Raw genomic sequence first — 21,609 nt, 5'->3', positions numbered from 1 at the left:
AGGCTGTAAACAGAACACACTTTAACACGTGCAGCCGCTGAGCGCCGCCTCCGATTGGACGCTCGGCTGCGATCAATAATCTGAACTGGAGCTGCAGCGATCAATCGATCAGCTGATAACTTTTTTTTTTTCAGAGCAGTTATTAAATGTTTTGTTTTCAGCTTCTAAACTGAAACGAATCTTTCAATCAGCTGATCGATTGATCGGTAGTCAGCTGCACATGAAAACACTGAAGAGCAATTTCCTCTAAAAAGTTTCAAAATAAAAGCACGCTTGCTGTTAAACGGTTATATATATATATATTTTTTTAAAAAAAGGACTTTCTTCTTCGGTGGTGTTTTAATTAAAACTGATGTCATCGCTTCCTGTTTTTTTTTGTTTTTTTTACCACCGAAGAAAGTCTGATTTGTTTTTTCTTATTTTTGGATGCAACATTTCTAAACGTCGTTATATATTTATGATAGAAGTCTTTTTTTTTAAGGAACACAATCATTTCAGTGTTTAATCAAGTTTTTTTTTCTTTTTCTTTTTTTTTTTACAAGTGAATAATTCTTTTAAAGGTAAAATATAAAACTTTCATTTTTTTGAATTAAAATAAACTCTTAAGACATTTCAGTGATGCGTTCGCTGCCCAGCAGGGGGCGCGCTCGTTTCCTCCCTTGTCAATTATTCATTTAAGCGCTGATTGTTTCCTGTATAATCTTGTGTCCACAGGTTGGTCCTGCTGTCCTGCTGCAGGAGGGAGGGGGCGGGGCAAGGAGGAGGGGGAGGCGGCCTGAGCAGAGGCTCCGCCTACAGCACCGAGCACCTAAACAGGCTCTTCTTGGAGCGGGACTCTGTGATCTTGACCGGCCCTCCTCCACCGGGCGGGTTGGTGTCGTTCTGCAGACACACAGAAGGTCAAAGGTCACAGACATCATTTTACAACTTTAAGGTTTAACTGTCACATTTTATTGTTCTGTTGATTTTTAAATCTTAATTTTTTTTCTTTATTTTTAAGTTTTGAGTGACAGCTCCGAGGAAACTACAGAGAAGCTTCCATAACTGAAACGCCGCCCTCCTTGGCCTCAGCTCTGCGTTGTCATGGATACGAGGACGTCACTGCACACCTGGAAACGGGGTGACTCACCATCTTCCTGTTGAGCCGTGTCATGATGTCTCTAGCCAGAGTTAAGAACCCCTGCAGAGGGAAACATCCATCAATCAATCAGACCGTCCATCAATCAGACCGTCCATCAGTCAATCAGGACTCACCTCCTCCACGTTGATGCTGGACTTGGCGCTGGTCTCCAGGAACTTGATCCCGTAGTCGATGGCGAGCTGAAGAAGAGACGTTAAACACTTCCTGTTTACTGATGGACTGTTTATATTTTAGTAGAAGAAAAAGATGACAGCAATGATGTGACGGCAATCAATCAATCAATCAATCAATACAAACTGCTTTCGCATAGTCTGAGTGTATTACTGTGTTTCTGATTGATTCCAACGTGATCAATAACGTGATCAATAACGTATCAATAACGTGTCAATAACGTGGTCAATAACGTGATCAATAACGTATCAATAACGTGTCAATAACGTAATCAATAACGTATCAATAACCTTCTCTCCTCTCTCTTTGGAAACTTGTCTCTTGTCGTTCATGTCACACTTGTTTCCCAGAACCATCCGCTCCACATCAGAGGACGCATGCTGCACAAACAAACAAACAAACAAACAAATCAATAACACCAACGTCCAGATGTCATGTGATGTAAAGGGGCGTGGCCGACCTCCTCGATGTTGCGTATCCAGTTCCTGATGTTGTCGAAGGACTTCTCGTTGGTGATGTCGTACACCAGCATGATGCCCTGCGGCGGGAAACAGGAAGTGACATCAGCACAAAACGTGGCGTGTCGGTGCAGACTGACACACGAGCTGTCCAATAGCAGAAGGGACAGCAGGGAGGGGGCGTGTCTTACCATGGCTCCTCTGTAATAGGCCGTGGTAATGGTCCTGAACCGCTCCTGACCTGCCGTGTCCCTGCAGGGATACAGAACCGCTTCAGGACACTACCCACAATGCACCGGGGCTGACCGTGAAAACAGGAAGGGTAGTCGCTTAGGTGCCCGTGGACTACGACTCCCAGGGTGCATTTCACCGGCAAACAGACAGCTTCAGGCTGCTCCTTGTTAAAACCTGAAGTCTCTGAGGTCACGGCAGCAGCTGAGGCTCATGGGTAATGTAGTGTTTTCTGACTGAACTCACCAGATCTGAAGTTTGATCTTCTTCCCATCCAGCTCCACGGTTCGGATCTTAAAGTCGATTCCTGGAACCCAAACAGAAACACGGATCAGCGCCGAGCCTGCAGGGCGGTGCGTTCACTGTCCAGTTCACCGCCGGTCCGTAAGGCGGTGCGTTCACTGTCCAGTTCACCGCCGGTCCGTAAGGCGGTGCGTTCACTGTCCAGTTCACCGCCGGTCCGTAAGGCGGTGCGTTCACTGTCCAGTTCACCGCCGGTCTGTAAGGTGGTCACTGGCTGTAGTTAGCTCCACCCAGCTGGGAGCAGGGGGTGTTGAACCTGAGGGTGTGAGGTGCGTTTGTTTTCGCTGCTCTGTGTGTTAATCTGTCATCTGACAGTGGGTGGAGGGGAGGGGGAGGTGGAGGAGGTGCCCAGCTGAAGGGGAAGTTAGAGGTATTTATAACGAGCGCTCCTTCCTGCCAGCGAGCCTCACCCGACGCACTTCCTGTTCAGATCCCCGACCCGGACTGTAGAGGTCTGAGGCTCGGACCTCCACCTAAACCCCACCCTCCTCAGCTTAGACCCCACCCTCCTCAGCTTAGACCCCACCCTCCTCACTCTAACCCCACCTGACCTGGACCTCACCAGGTCAGTAAAGTTCTGTCGTTCTCCTCCTGAGAACTGAGCTGGTCGTCATGGAGACAGATGTTGTGGTTCAGACACTCAGAGGTCAGCTGACTCCCACCACACCGTCCAACAGTGCGTCCTCTGTCCTCTGTCCCAGCGCTGCAGCATTGGATTGTGGGAACTCGTGTAACATTCGTGCAGCAGAGACCGGAGCCTCCGCGATGCATTCAGGTGCCGTCGTAAAACCCTGCTGTGCCTGTTAAAGCACGTTTACAGTGTGAATCCTGATTGGCTGAGCACATCCCAACAACAAACAACAACAGCTGGTTTTAATCTGGACCATCAGAGACAGGAAGTCCACCAGAACCAGAACCTGAACCTGAACAAGAACCTGAACCTGAATAAGAACCCGAACCAGAATCAGAACCTGAACAAGAACCCGAACCAGAACTAGAACTCGAACCTGAACCTGAACAAGAACCTGAATAAGAACCCGAACCAGAACCAGAACCTGAACAAGAACCTGAACCTGAACAAGAACCTGAACCTGAATAAGAACCCGAACCAGAATCAGAACCTGAACAAGAACCTGAACCAGAATCAGAACCTGAAGAACCTGAACCAGAACTAGAACCTGAACCAGAACCTGAACCTGAACCAGAACCAGCAGATGAGTCCGCTGCTTCTATTATTTGATTTGATTGTACTGAACAAGTAACGTTTTATTGTATTTATTTAGCAGACGAGGACCTAAACTCCCACCAGAGGGCGCTGTCCGTCTCTATGACGACAACAACAAAACAAACTTATACTTCAACAATGACACGTCACAACTCGTGAACTCTGACCTTTCGGGCCATTCAGAGGTCGTTGCCACCACCAGAGGGCGCCGGTTGTTGTTATTATTGTTGTTGTGATTATTACTGCTGTTATTGTTATTATTATCGATGTTGTTTGTTGTTATGATTGATAATCAATCAGCTGATCGATTCGTCCCTTCAGAACGTGTCTCACTGGGGTCAAAGGTCACCTGACACCCACCCATACCGGAACACTTTCGCTTTCAGCAGCCATTAGCTTGTAGCCCGAGGGGGGGGGGCTAAAGGCCCGCGGGGGCTGCCGGTCCACCGGTGGGATCCGGTCCACCGGGGAGGAGCCGGTCCACCGGAAGCAGCAGCGGACTCACCGATGGTGGAGATGAAGGTGGTGTTGAAGGCGTCCTCGCTGAACCGGAACAGCAGGCAGGTCTTCCCGACGCCGCTGTCACCGATCAGCAGCAGCTTGAACAGGTAGTCGTACGTCTTCGCCATGACGCCGCCGTCCGTCCCGGTGTCCGGTCAACCTCCGCTGGGCTCCTGGGAGCTCTGCTGCTGGACCGGGTTCTGGACGGGTTCTGGACGGGTTCTGGACCGGGTTCTGCCGAGGCGGGAGCGACGAAGAAACAGGAAACGGCTTCAAGCTACCCGGAATGCACCGCGCCCACATCCGGGGCGGGCCTTTCAGAATAAAACACTCCTCTTTTTCTTCCACTCACGAACTTGCCGAGTTTCTTTATTTATAACATGTGATGATAAACAGCTGAAGAACACGAGAAGAACATAAAACTACAAATAAAATAATAAAATCTTTCTCAGCAAGCTAAAAAGATTTAATCGTAGATTCATATTTGATGAATGTCTGATGAAGAGCTGCATTTGAATTCACTGATTTGAATAATGTCACAGAAAAGTCCGTTTTACCAAAATATGTTCAACAAAACATGTTTAACGAAATGAGAATATTATGATGAGTTGTTTTTATAAACTGGGTTGTTGTTTGACAATTAATTATGAATAAACTGCTTTTGATTAATACTTACTTCAGCTGTGTAATTATAGTTTTCACGTGAAATTATTTGGATATTTTCTGTGAATATTAAAATTGAAAATCTTTTCATTATTTGAATCGTCAGCGCAATAATCTTGTGTGAATATTTGTGTTATTGTTTTGTGTCTTATTTCGATATGAGGCTGAAAAGTTGCAGCAGCTCCTGCAGTTTCATGGTTTTATGAAACTGATTTTGTTTGTGTTTGTGATTTTTTGTTGCCGTTTTCTCTGGTTTTCCTCGTTCATCACAGGATCAATGAAATCAGTTATCAGTAGAATAAACAGTATGTTTAGGAGATCAAATACTGGATAATTCAGATATATATGGAGGAGATAATAATTAAACATCTGAGAAAACAAACATCCACAGAAGACTTCCTCTCTCAACTCTGTGATGGAAAAAAACACTAACTTTTATTTCATATTTAGTATGTCATCCTGTACTATATATAGCACGTCATCTAAAATATGATATAAAAGTCAAACTATAGCGTGTCGTCTAAAATGTCAAACCAACAACAGTAATTCCAAAATAAATAATTTAAATCAAATTTAAATTGATGAGAAAAAAAATCAAACATTATCAAATAATTAAAATGAAACGCTGCAAACATTCACGAATCTTCACAACTGCACTAATGACTTAAATTTCATTTTTATTTCAAATGTTTATGAAAAGTATTCAATGTAATAAAACCAAAAAGTTTTCAGATTCAATAAAACCCAGAAACTCAAATATGTACGATGTAAGAATGCAAAAATAATGACGGATGGAGAAAAAGATCTGCAGACACTGTTTTCTTTTGATAGTATTAAATGTTTGTTTCTCCATCATGTAAACTGATGAAGTCAAATTAAATATTTTTAAATTACTCACCCATGTTGATTGACAGCTCGGCCCTTCAAGTAAAAGCAAAGAAAATAGATGGAACATATCCAAAAATAAATAAACAAATGAAATGAAAACGCTTTCTTTAACATTTTGTTATTTCTCCATATTTTTGTAATTCATTTATTGTTATATTTATTTCTCTTTATATTTCAACACTTTTTTTTTTTTTACAGTTTTATCTGCGAATGTCCGTCTAATGGCCGTTTAACAAATTACAACCAAGCCACAGATGAGTCTCTGAATGAAGGGACACAGAAGGAGTCACATGATTGTATTTCTCCAGCTGGATGAAAACATCTGGATCCAGCTGTGTTTCCTGTCTCAGAAGCTCTGATCTGAGAGTTTGGTGCTTCATGCCGAGCGACTTTGTGTATTTACTGGATTCAAAGTTAAATCAGCATCAGGCTCTAATCATTAAAACTCGTCCCTGTTCGAAGAGCACGTCGCCACGGTTACCGCCGTCCCACCGAGGAACTCTGAGGATGTATTTCACGACTCCAGCTGTGTTTGGAGCTCGTCGTCCGACCTCCACCCTGCTTCACCGCTGCCGTCAGCACATCTGGAAACAGCTGTCTGCTGTGAGAAGGCTCTTTACAAACATCAGCACTTTTTCTTCATTTATTATTTATTCTCATGTTTAACATAAAAAAAAATAAAAAAACATTCTCGATGTGACGTCGTCTCAGTCAGAACAGGAAAACACATCCTGATTTTTAGGAAGCTGCAGAGCAGCCAGCCTTTTTAGAGTCACGGCGTCACGTGTTGCCGTGGCAACTATCTGTCACAGTCGGACGATGCGACATCATCAATGACAGACGACCAGGCGATCGATAACGGCGACATCGACACATTTTGTCTTCGTTCAACCGACTCGACTGTCGAGAAACACGACGAGCTCCTGACCGAAGATCTGAACACGAAGCTACGACGTTCAGAACCGCGGTTCTCCGAGCTCGAAGTTCTGACTAAATACGGTTTAATTTGTTCTGTTTTTAACATCATTAAATAGGAAGTAACAGTGCATTAATATCTGTTGGGGGGGGGGGTGATCTCTGTAGCCCCGCCCTCAGGACAAACACTGCTCAAGGTTTCCGATAATCGACCGATCATCAGGATGTTTGTTCACATTGTTGGCTGCGGCCTGCAGGGGGCGCCGTAACTCCTCACCTCACCAGTTTCCAGAGCAGGACAGGTAGGGGTCAGAGGTCATGTGACATCATCAGATCATATCAGAGGCAGAAAAAACATTCCAGGAGCATCTTGTGATGCCATCTTTTTTTCTTCGGGCCCACCTCCTGTAGGGTTCCTCGCAGATCTTATGGTGCGTTCATGAACAACAAGAACGTGGGAAAGTTCCGACCTCCGAGTGGAAGAATCCTCGTGAGTCGAACTGGGGAGGCGGGGCGTCGTGACGATGACGAGGTCGTCGGTTACGTCTCTGAGCAGGAACCAGGAAGTGGAACGTTCCAAAAAACGGGAAACCTTTCAGGTTGAACGGCGTCGTTTAGGGATCTATCGCCTCTTTCAGGGATTAAACAATAAAAATCTTCAGCCTGACATGTTTTTTTCATGCCGAGTCGGGATGCTGCCTTCAAACGGGTCGTGTTCACGAGAAGGATTTAAAATAAACAGCGCCCTCTTGTGGCGGTCATGACTTCAGGTCAGGTGGAAGTTAGTTTATAATTGGATGTAAATCCAAAAATGAAGAGCAGTCAAACACTCTCCGAACTCTCCGAACTTTCTGACCGCTCCACAGATTTTGTCTTTTTAGTTGTACGATTAGTTTTTCTTTTGTAGTTGAAGAAGACGTTTGAGGAAAACGTTGACGTCTCCGGTTCCGTTTGAAGGCAGCATCAGAGGAGCGCGTCCACACCGTCCACTTGAGTTCTGTTTTGTTTGTTTCAATACGGTTACCATGGTTAAAGCTGTCTCCGTCCTTGAGTGTGGTTACCATGGTTGCAGGCGTTGCTGTGTTGTGTGGCAGGTTCATGTTAAAGGCTCAGCGTCGCTTCTGGTCCGCCGTGACAACAGACCGACTCAGCTAGCGTTAGCATTAGCATCACATCTTGTTTCCTAAGCAACAGACGCAGAACGTTAACGTAGGATGCAGAACATTAGCGACAGATGCAGAACGTTAGCGTAAGTCACAGTACGTTCCTGAACGTGAGGAGCTTCGTATTAACGGGAGAACTTCGGGTCAAACAGAGAAAGTTTTACTACTTTTTCCACCGAGGCTGCAGAAGAACACTTTATATTAGTTTCTGTTTGCTTTGTATTTCGTCACAGTTCCCGTCTTGAAACGTTTGTTTTGTTGTAGTTTTGTCTTTGTTGCGTAAAACAGGTCGTCGTCGAATATGTTTTTTTTTAACATTTGTCATTTCATTTAAAACATTTTTTTTTTTTTTTTTTGCTGAGCTGTCAGAGAGGCGGAGCCAGCCGGACAGTGTGTACACGCCTCAGTCGTGAAAGGCCTCTCTAGAGTCCAATCGAAGGACATCTTTAATCCCTGCTCCTCGTCTGTCAGGCGTCGCCCCGAGACGTCACATGTCCTCGTACAGCAGCACGCCGTTGAAGACGGTGAGCGGCTCCACAGAGTGCGCCAGTTTTCCCGTCACCAGGTCGATGCACACCGTGTCGCGGGTCTGCAGCGGCAGGATGATGCTGAAGACGGCCAGAGAGCCCGGCGTGATTTTGGCCTCGGCCACCGGGTTGTTCTCCAGGCCTTCGGGCTGGTAGCCTCCGGAGTCCACCCGGGCCATGCCGTAGTTGGACTTCGACAGGACCGCCTCGATCTTCTCGTTCCTGTGACCCGTCAGAACGGCGCTGAAGTAGTAATGTCCGTCTACGGGGGCGGTGAAGATACCTGAAGGGAACACAACCGCAGTGTGAAAAGCTCAGATCAAACTCAGCTGGAGGGTCCGTCGGTACGATGAGTTCCTGAATGCAGCACCAGGAGGAAGCAAAAACACTCACGAGTAATGCTGCATTCAAATGTTGGAACTCAAAATTTTCTAGAAAAAGAGTTCACGAGTTGTGACGTGTTTGTTTCCAGAAAGGTCAGAGGTCACAGAGGTTCACATCTGTTTGGATGTTCAGCTGATATCTTGTAGTTTCAGTCACGTAGAGTTTGTCTTCGTAACTTAGATAATATTCTATGTCTGAGGAACATGTTGATCTTCTTTTCCCTCTGACTCTTAGTATTTCCTGTTAGCTTTATAAACTGTTAGCCTCTGTAGCTTCTAGACGCCCTCCATGTTGTTTTTTACAACTTAACCACTTGAACACCAAACACACGGTGCTCACGACTTCCCGTATCGTAACCACGAGCTCGCCAGTTCCATTTGAACGCAGCATTTGTATTCCGAGTGTTGTCTCTTGATCAACATCATCACTGAGTTCAACACGTTAACGTGACCGCCGGTAACGTGAACATTTGTGATGTCACCATGGAAACCTGAAGCTGGAGCAGAGTTTGGCGCTCACCTGTTCTCGGGTCGTAGAAGTCTCCTTTATTGACGAGGATCTTGTCAAAGACGATGGTTCCCGCCCGGTCCACCGGGACAGTGAGGGCGGCGGAGAAGGACAATCTGGGGACGTGAGCGTCGACACCCGGAAGACCTGAACAGACACAAAGAACGAGACGGTGAAGCAGCAACGAACAGGTGAACGAATCGAACACGCCTCGGCTGTTTCTCAGAAGAAGGACGTACCTGTCTCACCTTTGGGACCTGAAAGAAAAACAAGAGCAGCTGTTAGAGAAGCAGAAGAAGCAGGCAGCAGTCTGTAACAGAGGAAGCCTCCAATGAAACTCAAGAGTTCCTCCAGACTTTTCACAGAATTTAATTGAGCTTTTATTGTGGAAAATGCAAAGTGCTGCTTTTGACACAACTCATCCCAAAGATTTGATTACAAACTCTGGAACGAGTCATTGGGATCAAAGGAACTAATCAGATCTATCACAGATTTCAGTTTGTTCTTCCAGGTGTTTCTGGAGTTCCTCAGGGTTCTGTACTCGGACCGATATCACCAGGAAACTTCCATCATTATGCAGATGACACTAAGTTCTATCTTTTATATGAAACCAGATGAAATAAATCAGTTAGTGTCTAAAATACAGAACACATTTTTGGTTCTTCCTCTTTAACATTACGGCGGTGTGTATAATGTAATAAAACATTTATCCTACCGGGAAAACCGCGGGTGCCACTTTCTCCTGGTCGTCCAGGAGCTCCAGGGGGCCCCCGGGAGCCCGCGGTGCCCCTCTCTCCTGGTGGTCCCGGGGGTCCGGGCACACCTGTGCGATACAATCAACCAACAGACATTTAGTCGTCCTCACCTGTGGAAACTTTCACGTCTAATGATGCATCTGAGTGACGCCCCGAACAGAAGACAAAAAAAGTCCAGGGATTCTACCCATCATCCCCTCTGGCTGGTGATATCATTAGCCGTGTTAGCACGTTAGCAGCTAGCTGAGCTAAAATGTTTCCAATTTTTCTAACTCATCAGAACAAAACACCAAAAACAGAAATTAGGACGTTAGCCGAGGTTACACGATGTTGTGGTTATTACTGTTATCGTCATTAATAGACACGATCCGAACACAGGTCAAAGGTTAAACATCTCACTGGATTTTAGACGAGGTTTTGGGGCCTGTCAATCAAACAGACACGCCCCCAAAAACAGGTCTTCTTGAATCTTCTTTTCTAATGAATGAGGGATTATTTTCAGATGGACCTCCAGAAAACTAATAAGAAGGAGTGACTTTAGCTAACAACACCGAGATAACTGATGGACACATTTTATTCACTTTGGATTTGATGAGAGAAGTTGAATGGGAGTCTATGGAGCCGGAGGCTTTTTGGAGCCGACCTCTAGTGGCACTCGCTGGTATTGCAGCTGAAGACACTTCTGATCAGAACCATTTTACAGACCTGAAGCTACAAACTCTTTTAGAAACAGTCTGTGGGTGCAGGCAAGTTTTTGGTATATGTGGGCGGGGCCTACTGTCCAAATATGGTCACTTCGGGTTTAAATTTGACAGACTTGGAGCTGTGGTTTTTTTTAATAATTTTTTTTTTTTTTTAATCTGTTTCCCTCTTCGGCTCTGCAGTTAGTGAGTTAATTAAAAGAGACACGAGTTCAAACCTCTGCTGAGCAGCACCGGGCCTAAAAAACAGAACAACGCAGCATCAGCACACTTTCTGAGAGCTGCAGGTCACGAAGCGCAGAATCACCGTTCAGTAAATACGAGCAGCACCCGGTTCGTCCTGCAGGGGGCAGAAACGGACTGAAACACGTCAGTCTCCGCTTCCTGTTTGTCCCTCTGCGGTACGAACGTGTTCCTGCAGAGAGAAGAAACAGAAAGCGCTCACTCGTCAGGTCGTTCTTCGAGAAGCTCTGCAGGTCCTGGAGGACCTGGTTCAGACTCTGGTTCAGGTTCTTCATCCTGCTGTGGACGTCGTCCTGGTCCTTCTGGACGAAGTCCAGGAGTCCTCCGTGATGGATGACCGACGCATTCAGACCGGAGACACACGTCCACAGGCTGGACACGTGTTGGTTCAGTCCTGAGGACGGAGACATGAGAACAGAAGGAGACATTATAAGAACGGGACAGATCGGGACACGGGACAGACTGGGACACGGGACATACAGACATGATCTAGAGGACAAACGTCCCGTTAAAGTGAAGCGGACCTTCCTTGATCTTGTGGACGGACTCTGAGACGCCGTCCAGCCGGCCGCAGACTCCCTCCAGCTTGGACAGCCTCTTCTCCAGCCCGTCTCCGGACCTCTTGCAGTCACCCATCTCCACCACCAGGGTGTTCTCGAAGCGCCGGACATCTCGGTCCACACCGTCCAGGCGGTCCCGGCTGTCCTCGATGTGCTCCGTCACCTCCTGCTGGATCTTGTCCAGCTCCGAGATGATCTTGTCCTTGGTGTTTCCTGGGGACGGGGTGAGAGACGGGGTGAGAGACGAGGTGAGAGACGGGATGAGAGACGGAGCGGCGGCGGACGGCGGCGGCGGAGCGCGGCTCACCGAGGTCGGTGATGACGCTGCCGTGTTTCTGCACCGTGTGCTCGAGGCCTTTCAGCGTGTCGTTGATGGAGCTGAAGGTCAAGACGACCTCGGACAGTTCGCCCTGAAGAGTCTTCAGCTGGTTGTTGTTGACGGAGCCTCCGATCACACTGTGGCCGTCCAGAGGCTTCTCAGTGTCCAGCCGTGGTCCGTGTCCACCGGAACCAGCGGAACCAGCGGAACCAGTGGAACCAGCGGAACCAGCGGAACCAGTGGAACCACCACCTACTGAAGGTTTTAGTTTGCAAATTACTTTAATCATCTGTTCACCGGTTGCTCCATCACACAAGGAGGTCATGTAAACACATATTAAATAAAAACAATAGACCAAAGACAACATATACACCATGAACTGTGTTCACAGACGATGGTTTTCACAAGTGTTCCTGAGCCCATGCAGTGATTTCCACTCCAGAATAGTGTGTTTTTAATGCAGTGCTGCCTGAGGGCCCGAAGATCACCACCATCCAATAATAGTTTCCAGCCTTGTCCCTTGTGTTCAGAGATTTCTCCAGATTCTCTGAATCTTTTAATGATATTATGAACCGTAGACGATGAAATCCACTAATTCTTTGTAGTTTTACGTTGAGGAACATTATTCTTAGATTATTGCCAAGGTAACCTAATTAGTTGTCAGGTGTTTATTTTAGCGTTACAAACCTTTTCCAGTGTTTTGTTGCTCCTGTTCCAACTTTTTTTTAAACGTGTTGCTGCCATCAAATCCAAAATGAGCGGATATTTTTCATAAAACAATGAAATACAAAGTTTTAACATTTGATATGTTGTCTTTGGTCTATTTTCAATTAAAGTTTACATGATTTCTAAATCCTAACATTTTACACGTCACAACTTTGAAGAAACAGGGTTGTAGAACAGAAGGAAGGACGGGTTAGCAGCCCTTACCAAGGGGGGGCGGGGTTTAAGTGAAACTTCATCTGATTGGTAGATCTGACCTGTGGGCGTGTCCGGACCGGCTTTACATTGGACGGTGCACCTCCTGACGTCGTCTCGCAGCAGACGAAGGTCGTCCTGCAGGTGCGAGCAGGTCTGGGAGCAGCCGTCTCCGTCCAGTCCTCCGCCCGCGTCCAGTCTGATCTGGATCCTGTTGATCTGGTCCTGCATGTGCCCCAGTGCATCCTGGGAGTGGTTCTTCAGCCTCCGCAGCTCGTCCTCCAGCTTCCTGCACAGCTCGCAGTCGTGGCCCAGCGTCTCCACCTCCGTCACGATGCGGTTGAAGTGCTCGCCGTGGTCGCCCGTCAGAGCCTTGATCTTACGGACGTCGTGGCTCAGATCCACGACCTGGACGACGGTTCCCACGGTAACGTTATTCACGCATAAATGTTTTATTTGCATTAAGTGAGACAGGAAGTTTTAAATTTGAACTCACCTTGTCGTACAGAGAGTCTCCGGACACCGACAGGTCTTTGAGCCGAGTGTTGAAATGTCGGATCTGATCCTCGTTGTCAACGACTCTCCACTCCAGAGACTTCTCCGTCCGGTTCTCTCGTTTTCCTCCCGTCCACAGCAGTACTCCTCCTCCTTCTCCTCCTCCTCCTCCTCCTTCTCCTCCCACCCCTCCCAACCTTCCTCCTCCTCCTCCCACTGTTCCCCGACTTCCTCCTCCATCTCCTCTGCCAACTCCTCCTTCTCCTCCTCCCTCTCCACCTGTTCCCCCCCTTCCTCCTCCCTCTCCTCCTCCCTCTCCACCTGTTCCCCCCCTTCCTCCTCCTTCTCCTCCCTCTCCTCCTGTTCTCCACCTTCCTCCTCCATTTCCTCTGCCAACTCCTCCTTCTCCTCCTCCCTCTCCACCTGTTCCCCCCCTTCCTCTTCCTTCTCCTCCGTCTCCTCCTGTTCCCCACCTTCCTCCACCTCCTCCGTCTCCTCCTCCTCCTGTTCCCCTTCCTTCTCCTCCTCCCTCAGATCCCTCACAGTGACACTCCTCCAGCCTCCTGGTGATGATGGAGGTTTTGTTGTCCAGGTCTGAGAGCCTCCTGCCGTGATCTCCCTTCACCTGCTGCACCTCCATCTCCACGTCGGTGATCCTGAAGGCCTGGTCCTCGATGCGGTCCAGGAGCGCCGTCCTGAGGTCGCCCAGTTCTCGGTCGATGTGGTCCTTCAGGTCGTCCGGACCTCCTCCTTCACCTCCTCCTCCTCTGGACCCGCCGTCGCCGCCGGTTCCGCTCAGCTCCTTCTCCAGGCGGTTCCGCAAAACATCGAAGTTCTCCGAGGACGAGCTGATCTTGCGCTCGGCGTCGGTGACGCGGTCCTGGAGGTCCGTGACGGAGTCGCAGCAGCTCTGCGACCGCAGCACCTCCCGCCGCAGCGCGTCCACCGCCTGCCGGTTCTGGAGGTCCAACGCGCTCAGCTGCTTCTCCAGAGCTCGGATCCTCTCCTGGTCCTCCTGCTGCTGCCGGCGCAGATCCTCCACGCCGGCCTGCAGACACACGGCCGGGAGTTCAACACGGAAGTCGGGACGGAAACGACAGATTTTGATGAGTGACTGATACCTGACAGGAGGAGCAGGACAGCGACACTCTCCTCTCCAGCTCCCTCAGGATCTCCTCCTTCAGCGAGGTCAGTCCTCCTCCGGTCGCGCCTCCTTCCAGGTCATTTCCTTTCCCGTTCACCAGGTGGTTGTTGATGCTGACCAGCGTTTTATCGTGAGCCTGTCGGAGGAGAAACACGTCAACATTCATACGATTATGATCCGGTTCTGTTCCGGTTCTGATCCGGTTCTGTTCCGGTTCTGATCCGGTTCTGATCTGGACTGACTCACCTGTGTGCGGTTGTCCAGTTGGTCCAGTTTGGTCTGGATGCTGTGGATCGTCTCTTTGATCTCTGGCTGAGCAGCGTCGGCAGGGTTTCTTCCTCCTCCTCCTCCTCCTCCTCCTCCTCCTGCTCCTCCGCTTAAGCCCGGTTTGCCGCCCTCCTGCTGGAAGCGCTCGTTCATGGTGGACTGGAGGTCCTGCAGGTTCTTTGTCAGACTCTGGATCTTCTCCTCCAGCTGCCTCATCTTCTCAGTGTCCACTCCTCCTGGAGGGGACAGAAAGAGGCGGGGCTTAACACCTGAGACAGGAAGTTACATCATCTGATGAATGACTGTAACTGAGGGTCCACTCACCGCTGTGTCCTCCAGTCTGTCCGGATCCAGAACTGCCGCCACCATAACCTCCTCCTCCCCCTCCCTGTCCGGGCTGAGGTCTAGAGGAGGAGATCTGGGTTCCAGCTCCACCAACCGGACCGACGTTGCAGTCCGCTCCGCTGTAACCGTGGCAACACTTCCACTCCATCTCCGTCACCATCTTGTAGGCGACTTTGTAGCGCGGCCGCATGTAGGTCCGGTACCTGCAGGGGACCCAACAGAACCGGGATCAGAACTGGGATCAGAACCGGGATCAGAACCGGGTGTGTTGTGTATATGTGTGTTTGTCGTGTGTATGTTGTGTTGTTGTGTGTTTGTTGTGTGTTTGTTGTGTACTCACACTACCACCCGGCTGCACTGCCCGCTCCCCCAGCTGCAGGGATGATAATCGGGCTTCACGTATGTTTCGACTCCGTCCTCGACCACGCAGCTCACCGTCTTCGTGACCACGAACGCACACCAGTTCCTGTGAGACACACAAACACAAACACAACAACAACACAGGCATACTTTTAAAGTGCTGCTACACACACACACACACACACACACACACACACACACACACACACACACACACACACACACACACACACACACACACACACACACACACACACACACACACACGGAACAGCGCAGAGACGTGAGAACAACACGCGTGTGGTGTGTTTATGCAACACTGAAGGCTTTTATTTTGACATCTGTACAAGCAACTTTTGTTGTGAAACTCCTGGACAGAATCAACCAATCAGATCGCTCGATGCACAGAAGAGGGGGCGTGGCACGAGGAGGTGTCACTGTTACTTTCTTCAAGTTAAACCTGCACTTGGCAGCCTCTCCTGGTTTTCTACTTCCTGTTGGTCAGCTACAGCTTTAACACCAGACATCTGCTCGGGGTCGCCCGAGGTTGCACTGAGCGCGTGCAGATGTTTCCGAGCGGCGCTGCTGCGGCACACTGCCAGACGATTTTCAAACAAACAGTGTCTTTAAACCTGCACGTTGAAGGGACATTTCCTTTTTTCCTGCACAGCTGATTTCTTTCTGTTGAAAGACTTTTATTTTAAAATTTCAGTGTTTTTCACACATTTATTTTGAAGGCCGAGGTCGACTGAATTCTTGAAACACGTGAAGCTCAAACTGACATGTTTTTGGGCACAAACTGAACGTACGAGTGTGACCCTGAAACACCTGCAGAGTACGGAGAGAAATTAGGGTCAAAATAGTCACATATTATATGAAATGATCCACAAATAAAACAATAACGTGTGTACGACGATTTGTGTGTAATGTTTGTGTTCAAACGTTCGGTTCTTGACATTGTTTGGTGTTTAAATGTGCGTCCTTTCAGGGAACTCGTGTGTAATTCAAAAGAGTGAAATATGGTTTCAATAATCTGCTGCGTGTTCTTCTATAACAAATATTATACAACAAGTAGCTCCGCCCCCAGAGATCTGATTGGTCAACTCATCATGACATCACACCCTGCTCATCACTAGAAATATCTCGTATCTTTGTTCTTCAGATATCTTAGTTCTTCAGATATCTTAGTTCTTCAGATATCTTTGTTCATCAGATATCAGACATCTTTGTTCATCAGATATCTTTGTTCATCAGATATCTTTGTTCATCAGATATCTTCGTTCTTCAGATATCTTCGTTCATCAGATATCTTTGTTCATCAGATATCTTAGTTCTTCAGATATCTTTGTTCATCAGATATCTTTGTTCATCAGATATCTTAGTTCTTCAGATATCTTTTCCCATCATATATCTTTGTTCATCAGATATCTTCGTTCTTCAGATATCTTTGTTCATCAGATATCTTTGTTCATCAGATATCTTTGTTCACCAGATATCTTTGTTCTTCAGATATCTTTGTTCACCAGATATCTTTGTTCATCAGATATCTTTGTTCATCAGATATCTTCGTTCTTCAGATATCTTCGTTCATCAGATATCTTTGTTCATCAGATATCTTTGTTCATCAGATATCTTAGTTCTTCAGATATCTTCGTTCTTCAGATATCTTCGTTCATCAGATATCTTCGTTCATCAGATATCTTCGTTCATCAGATATTTTAGTTCTTCAGATATCTTAGTTCGTCAGATATCTTTGTTCACCAGATATCTTTGTTCATCAGATATCTTCGTTCTTCAGATATCTTCGTTCTTCAGATATCTTTGTTCATCAGATATCTTTGTTCATCAGATATCTTAGTTCTTCAGATATCTTTTCCCATCATATATCTTTGTTCATCAGATATCTTTGTTCATCAGATATCTTCGTTCTTCAGATATCTTTGTTCATCAGATATCTTTTCCCATCATATATCTTTGTTCATCAGATATATTTGTTCATCAGATATCTTCGTTCTTCAGATATCTTCGTTCATCAGATATCTTTGTTCATCAGATATCTTTGTTCATCAGATATCTTTGTTCATCAGATATCTTCGTTCTTCAGATATCTTCGTTCATCAGATATCTTTGTTCATCAGATATCTTCGTTCTTCAGATATCTTTGTTCATCAGATATCTTTGTTCATCAGATATCTTTGTTCATCAGATATCTTTGTTCCAACCAGACTGAGCTGGCTGATCAGTTTAGTGTTTCTATGTTCTGTATTTATTCAGTTGGAGACTAGAAGTCCTCTCTGTTGCTAGGTGGTTGCTAAGGGTCGGACTACTTCCTGGAGTTGTAAATATTACATACGTTACATAAGAGGTGTCTGATTGTTTTCTGGTTGTTAGTCATACCTCGTGTTGCCATTGAAATGGAGATGGCACTAAAAACGTTAAAGAACAACCTTGAGTGTGACATTGTTTAAACAAGCGTTCAAATATGTCAAACATTTTGAATTTAATTTCAATCCGTAGAAAAAAACAACATCGACACATTTTCGCTGTCAAACTGATTTCTGTTAAAAACTTCCTGCAGCTTCGTTCATGAAACACGTTGACACATTCGTTGTGTGTGTGTGTGTGTGTGTGTGTGTGTGTGTGTGTGTGTGTGTGTGTGTGTGTGTGTGTGTGTGTGTGTGTGTGTGTGTGTGTGTGTGTGTGTGTGTGTGTGTGTGTGTGTGTGTGTGTGTCATTGTGGGTATAATCTCATGAAATGCTCCGCGCGTGGTGCTGAAGTCATCAGTTTGTGCTGGAGATGAATGTGTGTCTGTATCGGCCATGTTGGATCACACACCCTCTTTGTGTTAAAATCGAGTTGTGATGATTTCTTTTCTCTGGAATCCAGAACGAAGAGCAGAAACGAAGCAAGCGTCTCCACGTCTGCTGTTTCACCGAGGAGGTGATAAGACCAAGAACTCAAGATATAAAAAAATACAACAAAAGAGCTGCAAACACAACCCTGGTTCCATTTCTTTATAAATAAATATATGCTTCTTTTGAATTGGATGGCAGCAAAATACTGTAAAAGTTGTGTAACGCAAAAAAAAACAGGTGGTAGAAATCACTGCATGGGCTCAGGAACACTTGTGAAAACCATCGTCTGTGAACACAGTTCATCGCTGCGTCCACAAATGATGTTCAAACTCTCCAAAGAAGAAACCAGATAGAAACATGATCCAGAAACACCGCCGCCTTCTCTGGACCGAGATCATTGAAGATGGACTGAGGTGAAGTGGACAACTGTCCTGAGGTCTGATGGATCACAATCTGAGATTCTGTTTGGAAATCATGGACGCTGCATCCTCCAGGTTAAAGAGGAGAGGGACCATCCAGCTTGTTATCAGCTCAGTTCTAAAGCCAGCATCTGTGATGGTACAGGATGCATTAGTGCACATGGCATGGGTAGCTTGAACATCTGGAAGGAAGCATTAATGCTGAATGATATATTCAGGTTTTGGAGCAACATATGCTGCCATCCAGACAACGTCTCTTTCAGGGAAGGTCTTGTTTATTTCAGCAGAACAACGTCCAACCACATTCTGCACGTATTCCAACAGCATGGTTCTCTAGTAGAAGAGTCCGCTGATAAACTGGCCTCCTGCAGTCCAGACCTGTCAATCATTGAAAACATCTGGAGCATCAGGACATGAACAATACAACAAAGGAGACCCTGAACTGTTGAGCAGCTGAAATCCTCTATCAGGCAAGAATAGGACCACATTTCACTTTCTAAACTCCAGAAACTGGTCTCCTCAGTTCCCAAAGGTTTCCAGAGTGTTGTTAAAAGAAGAGTTGATGCAGCTCAGTGGTGAACATGATCCTGGAACAACTTTATAGAGACGTGCTGCTGCCATAAAAAAACAGTAAAATATCTCAGTTTCAACATGTGATTTGTTGTCTTTTTTCTCGTCGTGTGTCTCGTTGACTAGAATCTCTCCGTCCTGCTTGTTTCTAACAGTCGACTGTTTCTGAGCCAAAAACCAGCAGATGATGCAGAGTTGAAACAGTTTTTCCTCCACAGACAACGACGGATCCTCGTCTTCTTCAGGACGAAGAATGTAAAAGTGTTCACCCTCCACCCTCGATAAAAGCATGCTGTAATGTTCGAAACACGAGTGACATCAGACACACGAACACCAAATGATTGTTTCAGTCTCCCATGGTGCATTTCAGCCTCAAGCAGCCAATCAGGGTGCTTCACAGTAACAATCGAGATGAAGTCAAAACTCCACCGAGAAAACGGTCCCGAAAATTAAATTCAGAAACCACGACGACGTGTTTTCATCCGGTCTGAACTCCCGACACAAACCAGCCAAAGCTTCACCATCTGTGACCTTTGACCTCCAGTTGGCTGACAGCCAGGTCGGAGTTAAAGAGGAAACGCTGCGACTGACAGTCTGGATTCAACAAACCGGCCGAGCTTCTCTTTAAAGGAAAACGACACCCAATTTATAAACCAGGAGACAAACAGGTCTGTTTGAAAAAAGGGGGCGGAGTCTCCTCTCAGACCGCCAGCTTCTGATATTCAACATGTGTGAGTTAAAAGGTAGCTCCGTGTGAGCATCGGCCAATCAGAGAGCAGGATTCTATGGAGATGTACATTTGGTTTTTTTTGGCAGATTTTGAGACAAATTCAGAGTCGACAGCTCACTGGACCAGAGTCCATAGAGAAAAGTTAAGATTTACTGTCTGCAGGATACACACACACACACACACACACACACACACACACACACACACACACACACACACACACACACACACACACACACACACACACACACACACACACACACACACACACACTATATGGAGTGATGTCACTCTACAGGAAATGAGTAATTCGGGCGTTTGTTTCAGTTCGTTGCTGATGACATCACAGCTGCTGCTCGGCCAAAAGGAGGAGGCTGAGTGTGTGTGTGTGTGTGTGTGTGTGTGTGTGTGTGTGTGTGTGTGTGTGTGTGTGTGTGTGTGTGTGTGTGTGTGTGTGTGTGTGTGTGTGTGTGTGTGTGTGTGTGTGTGTGTGTGTGTGTGTGTGTGTCTACAGCTGAACTTTTGTCTGTTTCCACTTCCTTATTCTGAAGTTTTTTCCTTTAAACTGACTCATTTATTTCAGACAGCGTCACAGCAGCTGTTGTTGGTCGAATCATAAATAAATAATTATAATAATTTATAAATAATAAAAAAAAAAGTGTGAGGTCGAGCTCAGATCACTAAATGAAATGAACCTGAACAGACGGAGGAGGCCACGCCCATTTTTAATCAGAACAAATCACCATCCAGAAACATGTTTCCCTGTTTATCCAACAATCAGCTGATCCATCAATGATCAGGTTGGAATCTAAAGAACCAATAAATTCTCATCGATCTGTGAATTCAGTTTATTCACATTGAAAAGAGATTTATTTCTTTTAATTGTTTCATTTAATCTTGAACTCAAACACATTTTCTGTATGAGCGTCACAAACCGTTGATCATCTCCCTCCGTCTGTCCAGAATCATATCATATATGTAGAGAAGACTTGGAAGGAATTTGTCCAATAAATCTGATTCTGATAGAACACAAAGTCGTTGCCATGACAGCAGACGATGCTTCAAATCTGGATGTTGCTGCAGAGAAGCTCCAGATTTGTAAAAGGTGGATGTTTCACACGTTGAACCCGACACGCAGAAGATCAAACAATCAGCAGTTTAGATCAGAGTCACATTCAGGATGTGACCACATGTGGACGATGGACAGTCTGTCCTTCTGTCAATCAGTGATGGCATTAGTTCACGGGAATGGAATGTAGGTGAGGCCACAGTGACCTTTGACCTCCAAAATGTAATCAGTTCATCCGTTGAGTCCAAATGAACGTTTGTGACAAATTTGAAGAAATTTGATCAAAGCGTTCTTGAGATATCTCGTTCATGAGAGTGGGAGGACGTGATGTCATCAACCATTGGTGATGTCATCATCCAGCAGTGATGTCATCAACCATCAGTGATATCATCAACCATCAGTGATGTCATCGTTAGTTTGTGAACGTTATGAATCCTCCAGTTCAGATTCTGTCCGTTAGCATCTTGATTGTTCAGAGCTGTTTGGAGCAGGAAGTGACCATATTTGGACGAGCTGGGGGAGGAGCCAGAGGTGGATCTAACTGATCTGATCGGAAACCTGACGATACTACGTCCCGCCCACCGATAGCTGTAACCTGACTGCACCACAGGCCTGTCAATCAAACAGACACGCCCCCAAAAACAGGTCTTCTTGAATCTTCTTTTCTAATGAATGAGGGATTATTTTCAGATGGACCTCCAGAAAACTAAGAAGAAGGAGTGACTTTAGCTAACAACACCGAGATAACTGATGGACACATTTTATTCACTTTGGATTTGAT

At 46.3% G+C, this 21,609-nt stretch overlaps 2 protein-coding genes across 3 annotated transcripts in view; both read right to left on the bottom strand.

The window, feature by feature from the left end:
• Positions 1–704: 704 nt before the first annotated feature.
• LOC138632676 (ras-related protein Rab-8B) lies at positions 705–4,302 on the bottom strand. Of its 2 annotated transcripts, XM_069718430.1 has the most exons (8): positions 4,035–4,302; positions 2,248–2,308; positions 1,962–2,022; positions 1,773–1,850; positions 1,603–1,692; positions 1,255–1,320; positions 1,130–1,180; positions 705–882 (listed from the first exon to the last, which is right to left on the bottom strand). In XM_069718430.1, exons 1-8 carry the CDS (start codon positions 4,156–4,158, stop codon positions 793–795), a joined length of 621 nt encoding a protein of 206 aa, XP_069574531.1. In that variant the 5' UTR covers positions 4,159–4,302; the 3' UTR covers positions 705–792. The 2 variants fall into 2 exon arrangements, with proteins under 2 accessions (XP_069574531.1, XP_069574532.1); XM_069718431.1 differs by lacking the exon at positions 1,603–1,692.
• Positions 4,303–5,418: 1,116 nt separating this feature from the next.
• Positions 5,419–21,609, bottom strand: part of emilin1b (elastin microfibril interfacer 1b) — a 22,304-nt gene continuing 6,113 nt past the window's right edge. The window contains exons 2-15 of the mRNA XM_069718395.1: positions 15,165–15,290; positions 14,804–15,027; positions 14,459–14,715; positions 14,190–14,348; positions 13,552–14,116; positions 13,070–13,185; positions 12,636–12,981; positions 11,644–11,910; positions 11,301–11,549; positions 10,979–11,170; positions 9,793–9,900; positions 9,317–9,334; positions 9,090–9,224; positions 5,419–8,469 (exon numbers count right to left, since the gene is read on the bottom strand). Of these exons, the coding sequence (XP_069574496.1) occupies positions 8,147–8,469; positions 9,090–9,224; positions 9,317–9,334; positions 9,793–9,900; positions 10,979–11,170; positions 11,301–11,549; positions 11,644–11,910; positions 12,636–12,981; positions 13,070–13,185; positions 13,552–14,116; positions 14,190–14,348; positions 14,459–14,715; positions 14,804–15,027; positions 15,165–15,290 (3,085 nt within the window). The 3' untranslated portion in view covers positions 5,419–8,146. The remainder of the gene's footprint in view (positions 8,470–9,089; positions 9,225–9,316; positions 9,335–9,792; positions 9,901–10,978; positions 11,171–11,300; positions 11,550–11,643; positions 11,911–12,635; positions 12,982–13,069; positions 13,186–13,551; positions 14,117–14,189; positions 14,349–14,458; positions 14,716–14,803; positions 15,028–15,164; positions 15,291–21,609) is intronic.

This window comes from Brachyistius frenatus, unplaced genomic scaffold (assembly GCF_029030835.1).
Source record: "Brachyistius frenatus isolate BFR_SWC_R1_liver_20210118 unplaced genomic scaffold, ASM2903083v1 Contig_191, whole genome shotgun sequence".
NCBI lineage: Eukaryota > Metazoa > Chordata > Actinopteri > Embiotocidae > Brachyistius > Brachyistius frenatus.
Note: the sequence above shows the minus strand (reverse complement) of the source record. Positions and strands in the feature narration are given on the sequence as shown.